Raw genomic sequence first — 15,317 nt, forward strand, 5'->3', positions numbered from 1 at the left:
GTCTTTTTTCAGCCTTACCTACTATGTAACTATGTAACTATGCATGTTCCTGCAGCCAGTGACAGGCATCAGTGTTGTGGCCTGGGAAATGTACTGGAGCCATTGATTAGAGTGCCTGGTGTACTAACTGTATCATTCACTGACCAATCACTGTGCGTATGTTCCAGTGACAGGCATCAGCGATGTGGCTTGGGAAATGTACTGGAGCCATAGATTAGAGTGCCTGGTGTACTAACTGTATCGTTCACTGACCAATCACTGTGCGCATGTTCCAGTGACAGGCATCAGTGTTGTGGCTTGGGAAATGTACTGGAGCCATGGATTAGAGTGCCTGGTGTACTAACTGTATCATTCACTGACCAATCACTGTGAGTATGTTCCAGTGACAGGCATCAGCGATGTGGCTTGGGAAATGTACTGGAGCCATGGATTAGAGTGCCTGGTGTACTAACTGTATCGTTCACTGACCAATCACTGTGCGCATGTTCCAGTGACAGGCATCAGTGTTGTGGCTTGGGAAATGTACTGGAGCCATGGATTAGAGTGCCTGGTGTACTAACTGTATCATTCACTGACCAATCACTGTGAGTATGTTCCAGTGACAGGCATCAGCGATGTGGCTTGGGAAATGTACTGGAGCCATGGATTAGAGTGCCTGGTGTACTAACTGTATCGTTCACTGACCAATCACTGTGCGCATGTTCCAGTGACAGGCATCACTGTTGTGGCCTGGGAAATGTACTGGAGCCATGGATTAGAGTGCCTGGTATACTAACTGTATCGTTCACTGACCAATCACTGTGCATATGTTCCAGTGACAGGCATCAGTGTTGTGGCCTGGGAAATGTACTGGAGCCATGGATTAGAGTGCCTGGTGTACTAACTGTATCGTTCACTGACCAATCACTGTGCGCATGTTCCAGTGACAGGCATCACTGTTGTGGCCTGGGAAATGTACTGGAGCCATGGATAAGATGCAGGGAGCATGACTTTATTTCAAGTTTGAAACAATTTGCGGAAACTAAACAAGTAAATAATGCTCTTGGCTTTCTGTTGCTGCATATGTGTTCTCTCACCCTGTGAATAAAATATCAGTGTCAGTTGTTTCCTACAGGATCTCCTGTTTTGACATTTATTTACAGTACATGTTTAAGAGAACGACTATATTTGCTGGGTTTGTTGTTCTGACTGTAAGTCCTCATCCTTAGGTGTCATTGTAATAACATTCGCCTCTAACTTTTTGTATTTCAGAACCTTAAATGGTGGAAAGAACATTGGAAATATTGAAGTGAGCCTGGTGAAGATGGGTGAGATACAGAATGGGGAAGCAGATCATATAACAACGGATGTGCAAGAACAAAAGGTAGAAAACCAGTAAGCTCCGTGTATAACTTGCATTGCAATCAATCCTTGTTTTTTTATGGCTAAATAGCACAGCGCAGATGTGAAAATTGAATGCTATTTGATCTGAACAAATATGCTACATAGTGTCATAAGCCACATTAACTTTAACACAATCCCCTGTAGTAAAATCTGCTTGCAAATAATTATCACTAATTGTCTTGCCCTTGGCGCTCCAGGTGAAGTGCTCTGAAAGATGGAACTTAACTAGACTTGGGACTAACTCAGCTGCTATATTAGCCCAGCCAATTGGCTGTGGTGGTGTTAGATTTTTGTGTCCATGTATCAATGTCTATTGATACCTACAGTACTATGCTCCAGAATGATGACAAGTTTACAAAAGCTGGCATCCCAGTATATGGAATCTGTAGCATTAACTCTGCCCATGCTGATAACTTTCTCACTTCCCAGGGTACTACATCCCTGCAATTAACTCTGCCCATGCTTGCTGATAACTCTCCGGCTTCCCAGTGACTACATTCCTGCAATTAACTCTGCCCATGCTGATAACTCTCTGGCTTCCCAGTGACTACATTCCTGCAATTAACTCTGCCCATGCTGATAACTATCCGGCTTCCCAGTGACTACATACCTGCAATTAACTCTGCCCATGCTTGCTGATAACTCTCCGGCTTCCCAGTGACTACATCCCTGCAATTAACTCTGCCCATGCTGATAACTCTCTGGCTTCCCAGTGACTACATCCCTGCAATTAACTCTGCCCATGCTGATAACTCTCTGGCTTCCCAGTGACTACATCCCTGCAATTAACTCTGCCCATGCTTGCTGATAACTCTCTGGCCTCCCAGTGACTACATACCTGCAATTAACTCTGCCCATGCTTGCTGATAACTCTCTGGCTTCCCAGTGACTACATCCCTGCAATTAACTCTACCCAAGCTTGCTGATAACTCTCTGGCTTCCCAGTGACTACATTCCTGCAATTAACTCTGCCCATGCTGATAACTCTCCGGCTTCCCAGTGACTACATTCCTGCAATTAACTCTGCCCATGCTGATAACTATCCGGCTTCCCAGTGACTACATACCTGCAATTAACTCTACCCATGCTGATAACTATCCGGCTTCCCAGTGACTACATCCCTGCAATTAACTCTGCCCATGCTTGCTGATAACTCTCTGGCTTCCCAGTGACTACATCCCTGCAATTAACTCTGCCCATGCTTGCTGATAACTCTCTGGCTTCCCAGTGACTACATCCCTGCAATTAACTCTGCCCATGCTTGCTGATAACTCTCTGGCTTCCCAGTGTACTACATCCCTGCAATTAACTCTGCCCAAGCTTGCTGATAACTGTCTGGCTTCCCAGTGACTACATACCTGCAATTTACTCTGCCCATGCCATTTACTAATGTATGGCCACACCCCCTTGAATGACTTGAGAAAGGTACAATTTCTGCATCATGGAGTGGCTCTGACTAGTACAGGAGAGTGCTGTATGGGGGTGGGAGATACGATCAGTGCATTTGCTAATCCCCATGCAAGCAGAGCAGACTGCTGCAATCAGCAGCAGCCTCTCTGGACCCACCATTGCTGGGTAGAGAAGAGGCACAACTGGGTGACGGGTAATTAGAGGAGAAGGAGCGGCCCTGGGTCCCCACCGGGCCAAAGTATTAGTACCCACTCCACTCCTTTTGGGACCACTGCCCAAGCTTGTTGATAAATTTCTGTCTTCCTAGAGTACTGAATCCCTGGCATTTGCTCTTCCATGCCTGTTGATAAATTTCTGGCTTCCCAATGTACTGAATCTCTGGCATTTACTTTTAACATGATTGCTGATAGCTTTCTGGCTTCACAGTGTGCCAATATTCTGGTAATATACGCGTCGGGTATACGGTTTCCATTTAAAGAATCAAGAATGTCACTCCTGTGACTGTGAAATGCGAAATTTATTCTATATACTTTAATAAATGTTTTATTTGTTTTTATATATATACATGGAAAGACTGAATTTATCATAAAATAATGTGAACTAGGGCGCTATTTAACACTATTGAGGTTGTGTAAGGTTAAGAGATCCTACTAGTAGGGGATCAAGTGTTAACAGCAACCATTAAGTTCAATTATCAGCGCAAACATAGGGGTTTTGTTTTGTTATATATATATATATATATATATATATTTATATATATATACTCTCCAAAAAAACAGATGGCACTCAGAGACTCTCGATGGGTAAAGTAAGTATGGTGCATTTAATCCATCTAGTGAGACATTTCGGGGACTATGTCTCCTTCATCAGGATACATGACAAGTGACATACAGGCATCTTAAATACTAACACTTACCAATTGAAGGCTTCCATTCTCCTGCCCCGCACTTCCGGTTTCACGGACCTTCCAGCCGGCGGAAGTGACGTCTTCCCTGACATCCGGTCTTCCACTGTGACGCAAGGGAGAATCGTCATGGCAACCTGAATGTATACAAACAAACATATAGTGAACAACATCTACTGCGTCGAGATTCTCCGAGTGCCATCTGTTTATTTGGAAAGTGTATTGGCTGAATCTTTCGCCTGTAGGAGGGCACCGGAGCAAGATATCCCCATGGGGGGGGGGGGGGGGGCAGAAGTGCCGGGAGGACATTGGAAAGTATATATATATATATATATAGTTACACAGTAGTTTAGGTTGAAAAAAGACTTCAAGTTCAACCTTTGATTAAAAGTTATATCCCATAATTTTTCTGTCCTGACCATAAAGAAGCCCTCCCTTCTAAGTGTTGTAAACCTTCTCTCCCCCAGTCTAAGTGCATGTCCTCGCATCCTAGTAACTGATTTCAAAGTAAATAGGCAGCTTATTTACATATGTATATATAAAACATTAAATGGACAATATTGGGCCACACCTTTTTCACATTCCCCTTGCAGAATGAGCACCAAATAGCAAGTATGCCCTCCACGTGATTTGGTTATCGCTGCTGTGATGTGAGGAAGTGATTTGCCTACGATCTATCTTACAACACTGTGAAAGCATCTACAATATTGCAAATCTCTATGGATAGCAAAAGCCTCTAATTCAGTCTCACTCTGGTATAATTATTATAAATGTCAGTAAAATCTTCAGATTTGTACCACATTACCTACAGGATGGAGAGACTCCATTATGTGTAATTAGGGAGATTGTCTCAGGGGCTTCTTCTGTTTTTCCAATATGAGCAAGCAGCAGACTGCTCACACTGACTCTGGATTCAGACGATTTTTTTTTTTTTACAGAAACAATCAGTGCAAAGCTTAGTGAGAGGTTGGCAATTATCATCTACAAAACGGAGAATTATATTATATTGCAAATAACCAGTCTTACCGATATTCAAATTAGAGGCGTCAACACCAAGTGAAAAGGGAAATGTTCCACTGTTCTTCTGAAATTAAATTGTATACCTCAAACACATTTGTTGCAGTTTGGTGGGGCTTTAAATAATAGTCAGCCAATAGGGAGATGCATTATATACAAGCCTTGGTTTATGGCCATTTCATAAAAATGTAGATGTGTTCCAGGAAAGTGATCTGATAATCCAATGGGTGTAGGCACTGGTTGGCAAAATATACATTCAATTTAACCTTAATAGACACATATACTGTAGGTAGTGTATGTGTTACAGAAGCGTACAGTATTAATTATTTAAATTTGAAGTTATGTATTCTCCAGATATTGCAGAGTAACAGTGTTGACTCTTAGGTTCCAAAACAGGATAATTTATCTCCGGTTGAAGTACACGTTCTCCACAGGCATTCTATATTCATACATATGGCAGGGCAATCTTAATGTATAGGCACACAGGGCAGACACCCAGGTCCCCATTATTTTACAGCGGCTAGGCAGCATTCCCTACCAGCCTCTCAGGCTGCACCAATACAACAATTGGCTTTCTGCATGCTGATTGGTGGATTGCTAGAGAGCTATCCACCAGAGTGCAGCATTCTTTACCTGCAGCCAGTGGTGCAAGTAGGTAAAATGACTTAGTGGTACTGTGCTGTGGGCCGAAGAATGGGCGTGGTCATGGGTGTGGTCATATGACACGAGGGGAGTGGCTACATGACAAAACTTTACAACACAATTAAACTTTTTGTTTGAGCTTGTGCATTGCATCCTGCACACAAAATGTAGGAGCCAGATAAACTACAAACAGGGATATTGCACACCAAAGGCGTGTGGACAAAATTTACACAGTAATGCCTGTTATGCGTCACACCCCCAATAAATATTACCCATGCCATAATGCCCGTTACACACTATGCCCCCCACCATAATGCCCATTGCGCTGCTGCCACACAACTGATGCCTATTACTAATATGCCCCCACAGTGCCACACATATGCCTCCATAGTTCCAAGTATGCCCCCACAGTGCCAGATATGCCCCCAGTGCCAGATATCATATGCCCCCACAGTGCCACACATATATGCCCCCCACAGTGCTAAGTATGCCCCCAGTGCCAGATATGGCCCCACAGGGTACTTGTTTCCTAGCACGGCGCCCACTAAGCAAATAGCTTAGTGGGCTATTCTGTGTAGGAATAAGTGCACAGGAGTGCTTATACTGTACAATGAAATATCGCATAGGATCACATGGCACCAAATGCGATATTTCATTGTATAAGCACCCATGCCATGTGATGTGATGGATGCTTACTATGCCATTGCGTCACCCCCAGTATCCACGCCACCCCGAAGCGTGGCAAACGGCATCGTAACGCGTTCTCCGACCGTTTCATACCCACACTATCTACGCAGCAAACCCCGCGAGGGGCTCATGTAAAGTAATGCACGTCCCCTCGTGGGGCTCCCTGCACTCACCATGCTTCGGGCTCGGTGGCTCGCTGCGCTCGCCACACTATAGAAATCCAACTCCACGCCAAGGTGGATAGTGGGGGTATGAAAAGGTCGGAAAAGGTTGGAGGTGGCATGGATAGTGGGGGTGTTTAAGGAACACATTCACACCAGCCATATCATACGTCTGAAAATATGGAAAAAGCACATGCGATGCGATTTCACTATGTAGAAAATCTGGGCGCCGTGCTAGAAAAAAGTACCCCCCACAGTGCTCTGAAAGCAGCAAACACACGGGATAACCCCCTCCCTCCACCTACTTCCACCCTTTTGCCAAGCAATGAGACTCCAGCAGCTATAGTGCCCACTAGTAGCTCCCCTTCTTACCATGATTAGAGTGTGGTTCTCAGCTGTGCCGCTGGCTGATGCCTCTGCTGCTGCTTGTGCTGGCGGAGGTGGGGTTGGTGCTGGTGGTACTGCTGTTGCTTGCTGACTCTGGCACCACAGTGGGGAGGGGAGCGCATTGCGCATCTCTCCTTCCCTGGCTTCACTGTGACTGGGCCATCAGCCAATCATATCTCACTGGCTGGCTCCTGATTGGCTGCTGGCCCACGAGCTTTGATTGGCTGACAGCCCAGTTACAGTGAGGGGAAGGAAAGACGCGCAATGCACTCCCCTCCTCTCCGAATGGAATCAGCTGTGCCGGGGTGGCATAGGCCATTCCCCTCGCAACTTACATATGCGCGCATGCGCATTACACAGTTCGGGGGTATTTGTTATGGCGGTACGGGGTACCGGCACAATATGTTTTACTGGTACACCCTACCACCCCGTAGCGCCATACTTACTCCCCTGCTTGCAGCAAGACAATGAATGTTTGTCAGATTGCTGATTGGTTGATGGTTGCAGCCATTGACTGAATGGAGTTACTGTATGATTTTTTATTTATTCTCGTGAAAGGATGTGTACAGTAGATGCGAGTACATTGCTTCACCCAGGGCCTTCAATGCTATTATGACAGCCCTGGCATATAGCAAACGGTGGGTATTTGTAGTTTACCTGCTGTAATTGTCTGTTTCTGAATAAACTCACTGTAAAATGTTATAACAGACTCCTTTGGGTACAATGGAGCATGTGCAATCCTTTAATCCTAATATGCCATAATAACAGCGGGGGTAATTTATACCTGATCGCACAGCTGCAAGTTCACCGTGGTCAGCGTTCAAGTACACGCCTCCTTTCTAGAGTGAAATCCCGCCTTACAAATTAATGTACTTGATGTGCAAATGGATATGAATGGCTGCAAATCTATTCACAGCCGTGTGAATATCTTCAAAACCATATTTAAGCCGCTCATCACCTAATTATTTTTACTCTGGGCACCAGTCAGGCTCAGAGTAGCCAAAGACTTACAGTACTTGGCGGCTGCAATGAAAACAGGCATATGCGACCTGTTGCTGATGTCACTCATCCTCCCCTAAAACTCTGGGGCACATGTGCATTTTCCCTGTCACTCCCAGCATTTACACCACATCTAGGGTTTTTCTTGGCACTCCAATGAAACAGCCGTTTCCCGCCCCCAGATGCTCACTTCCTGTCAATCACCTTGCGAATGGCCAGCAATTAAAGTAGCAGGATTTCATCACAAGGTGGCCTTGCGCATGCACACTATGGACCGCACGCATGCACAGTTTATCGATAATCAGCCGCCGTGCAAATTACCCCCAGTATCCGAGTATGAAAGATGGAAATATATTGTGAGCTACATTGAAGTAACTTTTATCAAACAGCATATTATAGATTTGCATTATTCAGATTTGAACATCGATTCTGTGAGCGTAGCAACACAAGGATAATCTAATCTAAAATTATGCTCCAGCTGTGTTTTAGCAAATAGGTAAATGCTCTTCATGGGCGCATAGCTTTAAGAAAATTTCACGTGTCGACTAAGTCAATTTTCATAGCAATTAGTGTGTGAGAACGGCAATGAGCCTCTCATTCTGCTACACCTGCTGCAGGATAGTGGGAAACTCATCCAGCTTGCGTCTTGTCATAGTAATACATTTGGAATCACTGCACAGTGAAAGTGTATGGAAATTCTGTAATCACCGAAAATCCATCAATTAGAAAAAACTCTACAGTTTTAGTAAAATGGAAAGATGATTTTTTTTTCGAAATTTACTAAGATGTGTATTCTACTTCACATGTGATGTTGCTATGGGCAACCAATCGTAATCTACTTCTTATTTATTTTGCACCCTCTAAAAGATAGTAGACACGATCTGATTGGTTGCCCAACATGTGAAGTAGAATATACATCCTGGTAAATTTCCCCAAAATAATTTATTTGCAACCCTTTATGTGTAGCCCCCAGTGAGCCCAGTTCTTTTCTGCTTTGTTGTCATATTTCGTACAATAGGATACTACAGATATGTGCCTCAGTCACATACCCTCCAACTGTACCGATTTAGCCGGTACAGTACCGTTTTTAAATGCTCTGTACCCGTTAAATCATACTGTACCGAATGTACCGGTTTTAGGCAGCACAGAGTTTAAGAACCCTGCGCTGGTGTCACTGAAGGCGTGGGCAGCATCGGCCACCGGGAGAAGAGCCCGGCTGCAGTGCAGAGTAAGGCTTTTACACTGAAAGCACTGCCGCCAATCATAGCACAGGCACTGCGGCCAATCACAGCAGATGGGTCCGGAACGGAATTTGCATCGTGCCCGCCCCATGTGACAACGGAAGTGTGCGAGCGACAGCACAGGCAATGGGACCGGGGACACCATCACCATAGGTAGCTGGGGTACATATAGCCATGGGGGGTGTAGTAGTTGGTGCACAGTACACATTCAGACGTGGTTGTACCCTTTTTGCCCATGACCACACCCCTTTGTTCATGGCCACGCCCCCTTCCTAAATGTGTACCGGTTTCTTATCTTCAAATGTTGGAGGTTATGCAGTCATTTGGTTATATATTTATTTACTTTATTACTTCAAATTAAGCGTAAAATGCAGACTATTTGAAAGTTAAAATACTTTCCAATGCAGCCCCCAAGGTATCAGGTTGCTTGTAAATAGTCTTAGGAAAATATTGCCCATGATTATGTACCCAGGGCATCAACAATCTGAACTCTAGTAGTACAGGATGTCAGTTTTACAGATTGCAAGCAAAGAGATACAGGTCTGCCCTGTAGAAATTGTTTCATCTGGGAGCACACACATTTTATACTTTAAGTTATACTCTCCCAGAAGGTCCAGAAGACTACTGGATATCAGTTTCCCAGACCTCCAGAAGAATAGGTGAATCTCCCACTTTACTCCCACTTCCTTTTGAAGTTGGCAGGATGGGGATATATGGCTGAGAATCGTAGCCCAGTCTGTACAGGTAGAGCCAATTTGATGCATTTCTATAAGAATCATGTCATTTTGACATGTCCCATGACACCTAATGACAACAAGTACCCCTAGAGCAGGGGTGGCCAAACCAGTCCTCGAGATCTACCAATTGTCCACGTTTTCCAAATCACCTAGCTGGTGCACAGCTGTAGTCATTTACTAACTGTCACATTTTCAAACCTGCTGCATTCATTCCTACTATAGATCCACAGGTTGCCTGACAAACATGAACTGTTGGTAGATCTTGAGGACAGGTTTGGCTACCCCTGGTCTAGAGTAATTACCAACATCTCTTTCCTGGGTGTCTCCTGAGAGGAAGAATTAAAATTCAGCAAGATTGCTTGGAAATAAACTAGTTTCCTAAAGGCTGCAAGCTATCTTCATGAGGTTCACCTGTGACTGTGACACTCCTGTAGTGAATAAGTACTCTTGCTCAGCTGTACTCGTACTTATAGTTAAGTTCTGACAAACACACGCAAAAAAAAAACAGTTTAACAAGCTAATCTAGGGGCTCATATAGTAGTACAGTGGTAGCTAAATCCAGAGAGCTACCGACAGTTCACGTTTTCTAGATCACCTAGCTTGTGCACTTGTGATTCTGTGAGGAGATATGGAAAATGTTAACTGTTGGTAGCTCTCGAGGACTGGAGTTGGCTACCCCTGGAGTTGTACTACAGAAGTAGCCATACGTATTGTGCGACATACATGGCCGGGGCCCCCACTCGTAATATTGGGGCCCGGGACTGACCTTCAGCCCGGGCCCCCAGCGACACCCCCCCTCACATGCACCGGCACCCCCCCTCCCCCCCAATTACTTACCAGCGGTGGTGTCGCCGGCGCAGCAGCATCTTCGCCCGGGACTCGGGGCTCGGCGCACTCACTGCACAGTGCAGCCTGCAGAGCGCCGAGCCCCTCTGTATCCTAAGCATGGCACTTTGCCAGCTGCACTGTGTATTGTGCGAGCCTGGCCGCCGGGTGGGGGCATTTGTGCGGCTGCGGGGGGGTTGCTGTGCCACTGTGGGCAGCTGCCAGGGCCCCTGCAGAGGCTGGGGGCCCGGGAGAGTTGTACCCCTTGCACCCTCTGTCGGTGGCCCTGTACATGGCAATTGGCACAACCCCATCGCCACACACGTGCATCTAATTCACTCCCGTGACCTGTCTTTAGTTGTAAATGCACATAAAAATTAAGTGTACCTATGCACATTGTACAGTTTATGAGTATACTTGTGTTGTCTCTCTACCCCCCCCCCCACCCCCAAGCTCCAATCTCTCGTATAAACCAGTGTTTCCCAACTCTGTTCCTCATGGACCCCTAACAGTTCAGCAATATACACTTAAAGTGTATCTAGATAAATGTATAAGGTATGCACTGGGCCCTGTTCTAGTGTTACCACACCATCGCTAGGGAAGCCTGCTGTCTCCGCAAATAGAGTTGTGGAATTGTGGAAGTGTGTGTGGAGCTGTGGAAATGTCTAATCTTTTAACTCTTTTAAACCACCTGTCCTATTACTGCATGTGTGCAAATGCTAGGAGCTTAGGAAATAAAATCCCAGAACTAATTGCAAAAATGACAAGGGATGAACTGGATATTGTGGCTATTACAGAGACATGGTGCAATGAAAATCGTGACTGGGACATAGCTATACCAGGATATACTTTATTTAGGAAGGACAGAATGGGAAAAATTGGAGGAGGGGTTGCAATATATGTGAAAAAAAAATAAAGACTACCTTAATACAAAGTATTGAAGAAAAAAACGGAGGCCCTTTGGGTGACTATAGAAACAGGGGAGAAGGCGATTCTTCGTATAGGGGTGATCTACAGACCACCAGGTCAGGAAGAGGAACTAGACAAGAGCCTATTGCAGGACATCAATAAAATGGCATTAAAAGGAGAGGTGATAATCATGGGAGACTTTAATCTACCTGATGTAAACTGGGAGCTGCCTGTTGCAAGGTCCACCAGAAGTAGGGACATGCTGAATTCCTTGCAAGAGCATCCCTCCAGCAATTGGTGAGGGAGCCCACTCGTAAGGACGCGATATTAGACTTAATACTTACAAATGGTGACAGAATATCTGACATAAATGTGGGTGAAAATCGGGGATCCAGTGACCATCAAGCAGTATGGTTCAAAATAAAGACAGAGACTGACTCATCGCACACAAAAACAAAGGTGTTAGATTTTAGGAAGGCTGATTTTGTAGAGATGGGAAACTTGGTAAGGGATTCTTTGGCAGAGTGGAAGAACTTGGAAGGAGTGCAGGATAAGTGGGAAAAATTTAAAAGTGCAATTCTAAAAGCAACAGAACTTTGTGTCAAAAGAGTTAGGAAAAACACGAGAAAAAGAAAGCCATTGTGGTTTACAAAAGAAGTAGCAAGTATTGTGAAAGCAAAAAAGTTGGCCTTTAAGAAATTTAAGCAGACGCAGAAGAATGAGGACAAAGAGGTGTATCTTGTTAGACAGAAGGAGGCTAAGAAGGTAATCAGATGTCAAAGGCTAAAAACAAAAAGTGGAATAATTAGACTGAAGACAGAGAGTGGAAGTTTTCTTGAGGGGGACAATGTAATAGCAGATAATATTAATAATTATTTCTGCTCAGTATTCACTGCTGAAAGAGAGGGGAAGGGGCCTCAGTTAAGTTGCAAGTATAGTAAGAAAACTGAGGGAGAGACAAGTACATTTACAGAGGAGAAAGTCCTCACAGAACTCTCAAAACTGAAAGTGGATAAATCGATGGGGCCAGATGGGATACATCCAAGGATACTAAAAGAGCTTAAAGGGGAGCTGATAAAACCAATAACAGAATTATTCAACCAGTCACTAGCTACTGGAGTAATCCCAGAGGACTGGAAAACAGCGAATGTAGTCCCACTGCACAAAAGTGGAAGCAAGGAAGAGGTAAGCAACTATCGACCAGTGAGCCTTACATCAGTAGTAGGGAAATTGATGGAAACACTCTTAAAAGAAAGAGTTGTAGAATATCTCAAAACCAGCTATTTACAGGATCCAAAACAGCATGGGTTTACTGAGATCATGTCAAACAAATCTTATTGACTTTTTTGACTGGGTGACTAAAGTAATAGATCAAGGTGGGGCTGTAGATGTAGCTTATCTAGACTTTAGTAAAGCTTTTGACACTGTCCCACATCGCAGACTGTTAAATAAACTTGAAAGCTTGGGATTGGATTCTAAGATAGTTGAATGGATAAGAGCGTGGTTGCAGGACAGAAAACAGAGGGTTGTAGTAAACGGAGTACAGTCAAAGGAGGGAAAGGTTACAAGTGGAGTACCCCAGGGATCTGTACTTGGACCGGTGCTTTTTAATATCTTTATTGGTGATATTGCAAATGGAATTAAGGGGAAAATGTGCCTTTTTGAAGATGACACAAAGGTATGCAACAGGGTAAACACACCAGGAGGGGTAAAACAAATGATTGAGGATCTAGGTAGATTAGAGAAATGGTCAAGAGAATGGCAAATACAGTTTAATGCCAAAAAATGCAGAATCATGCACTTGGGTCTCAGAAATCCAAAGACTCAATATAGTATAAATGGCACTATAATGGAAACTACTGAGGAAGAGAGGGATCTAGGTGTCACTGTTTCAGGGGACTTAAAAGCAGGTAGGCAATGTAACAAAGCTATGAAGAAGGCAAGTCAGATGCTTGGTTGCATAGGGAGAGGTATCAGCAGTAGAAAGAAAGAAGTAATAATGCCACTGTATAGGTCATTGGTACGACCTCACCTAGAGTATTGTGTTCAGTTCTGGAGGCCATATCTCCAGAAGGATATAAATACATTAGAGACTGTACAAAGTAGAGCAACTAAAATGGTGCATGGCCTACATCACAAAACATACCAGGAAAGACTAAAAGATCTTAATATGTATACTTTAGAGCAGAGAAGGGAAAGGGGGGACATGATAGAAACTTTCAAATATATCAAGGGTTTTAACAAGGTACAGGTGGGAGACATTCTTCACAGGAAGAGGAGCAACAGAACACGAGGACAGGCACTGAAACTAGAGGGAGGAAGATTCAGGGGAAATTTGAGAAATAATTTTTTCACAGAAAGAGTAGTAGATAAGTGGAATAGCCTCCCATCAGAGGTGGTAGACGCAAATACAGTAGTACAATTTAAACATGCTTGGGATAAGCATATTGATATCCTTACAAAAAAATAAGGATCAAATATGGTTTGAGGTAACATGTTTAAAAAAAGGGGCAGACTAGATGGGCCAAGAGGTTCTTATCTGCCATCAAATTCTATGTTTCTATGTTTCTACTGGGTACTCTTTACTTAGAAGGGCGCCCATCTCGGCCATCTCGGGCATTGAATGCACTAAAAAATCAGGTGCGATGCGACAGACGAGATGCCCGAGATTTCCCATAGGGAACAATGTTAAATGTCTCAATTGACCCGATTTTCCTGTTCAATGCCTCAATTGACCCAATTTTTCCATAGGAAACAATGTTAAATGGGCCACAGATGCCAAATAGGCACCCTGAAGTGAATAATGGCCACCCGAATTGTTAACGCCACCCCACGATCAACGTCAACCCGAAGCGTGGCGAGCGCAGCGAGCCCGCGAGGGGCGGCGGTACGCGTCCTACGACCTTTTCATACCCCCACTATCCACGTCGGCGTGGAGTTGAGAATAGAAAGTGTGGCGAGCGCAGCGAGCCACGGAGCCCGAAGCGTGGCGAGCGCAGCGGATATCTTCACAGGTATCCGCGTCCCCTCGCGGGCTTCACAGCTGTCCGCGTACCCTCGCGGGGCTCGCTGCGCTCGCCACGCTTCGGGCTCGGTGGCTCGCTGCGCTCGCCACACTTTCTATTCTCAACTCCACGCCGACGTGGATAGTGGGGGTATGAAAAGGTCGTAGGACGCGTACCGCCGCCCCTCGCGGGCTCGCTGCGCTCGCCACGCATCGGGTTGACGTTGATCGTGGGGTGGCGTTAACAATTCGGGTGGCCATTATACACTTCAGGGTGCCTATTTGGCCTCTGTGGCCCATTTAACATTGTTTCCTATGGAAAAATCGGGTCAATTGAGGCATTGAACAGGAAAATTGGGTCAATTGAGACATTTAACATTGTTCCCTATGGGAAATCTCGGGCATCTCGTCGGTTGATCGCACCCGATTTTTTAGTGCATTCAATGCCCGAGATGCCCGAGATTTTTTACTAACGATGCCCACGATCAAAATCGTGGGCGCCCTTCTAAGTAAAGAGTACCTTCTACTGTAAATAGAACATTTCTATATTTCTTCAGAAACACTGCAGGAATTATCCTTATTCATGTACCTCACCCTAATGATTCATAGATAATTCATTAGGGTGAGAGAACAGTAATGATGCCTTCTTATTAGACAGTATGGGTATGAATTGTTTTACATTGGGCAAAATGTGCCTGTAATATTGATTTTGCTTGTCCACAGTGTAACTGGTTTCACTACCAGAGCTGTTCATTTAATCTGCATTTTCCCTGTATAGTAATGCATGGGTTACTGCGCACTAACACATATATTCCATGCTGGAATTTACATATGAATTTACATTTTAGCACATATTGGGCCTGTTTCAGCCTTGTTAGCATAGCAAAAAAAAAAACATGGATATTATATTTGGGTGGGGTATGTTCAAACTGAAATCTAAATTACAATGCAAAAATAAAGCAGCCGCTATTTTAGATGCTGGAAAATGGAGGTCCTACGCCTGCCTTGGCA

At 44.6% G+C, this 15,317-nt stretch overlaps 1 protein-coding gene across 6 annotated transcripts in view; it reads left to right on the forward strand.

Annotated features, from left to right (window-relative positions):
- INPP4B (inositol polyphosphate-4-phosphatase type II B) overlaps window positions 1-15,317 on the forward strand; it is a 512,352-nt gene that overhangs the window by 334,751 nt on the left and 162,284 nt on the right. For all 6 annotated transcript variants that reach the window (XM_083173210.1, XM_083173202.1, XM_083173215.1 and 3 more), the window contains one exon: window positions 1,252-1,363. In XM_083173210.1, coding sequence (XP_083029336.1) covers window positions 1,252-1,363 — 112 coding nt within the window. The remainder of the gene's footprint in view (window positions 1-1,251; window positions 1,364-15,317) is intronic.

This window comes from Crinia signifera, chromosome 1 (genome assembly GCF_055691185.1).
Source record: "Crinia signifera chromosome 1, ASM5569118v1, whole genome shotgun sequence".
NCBI classification, from domain to species: Eukaryota; Metazoa; Chordata; class Amphibia; order Anura; family Myobatrachidae; genus Crinia; species Crinia signifera.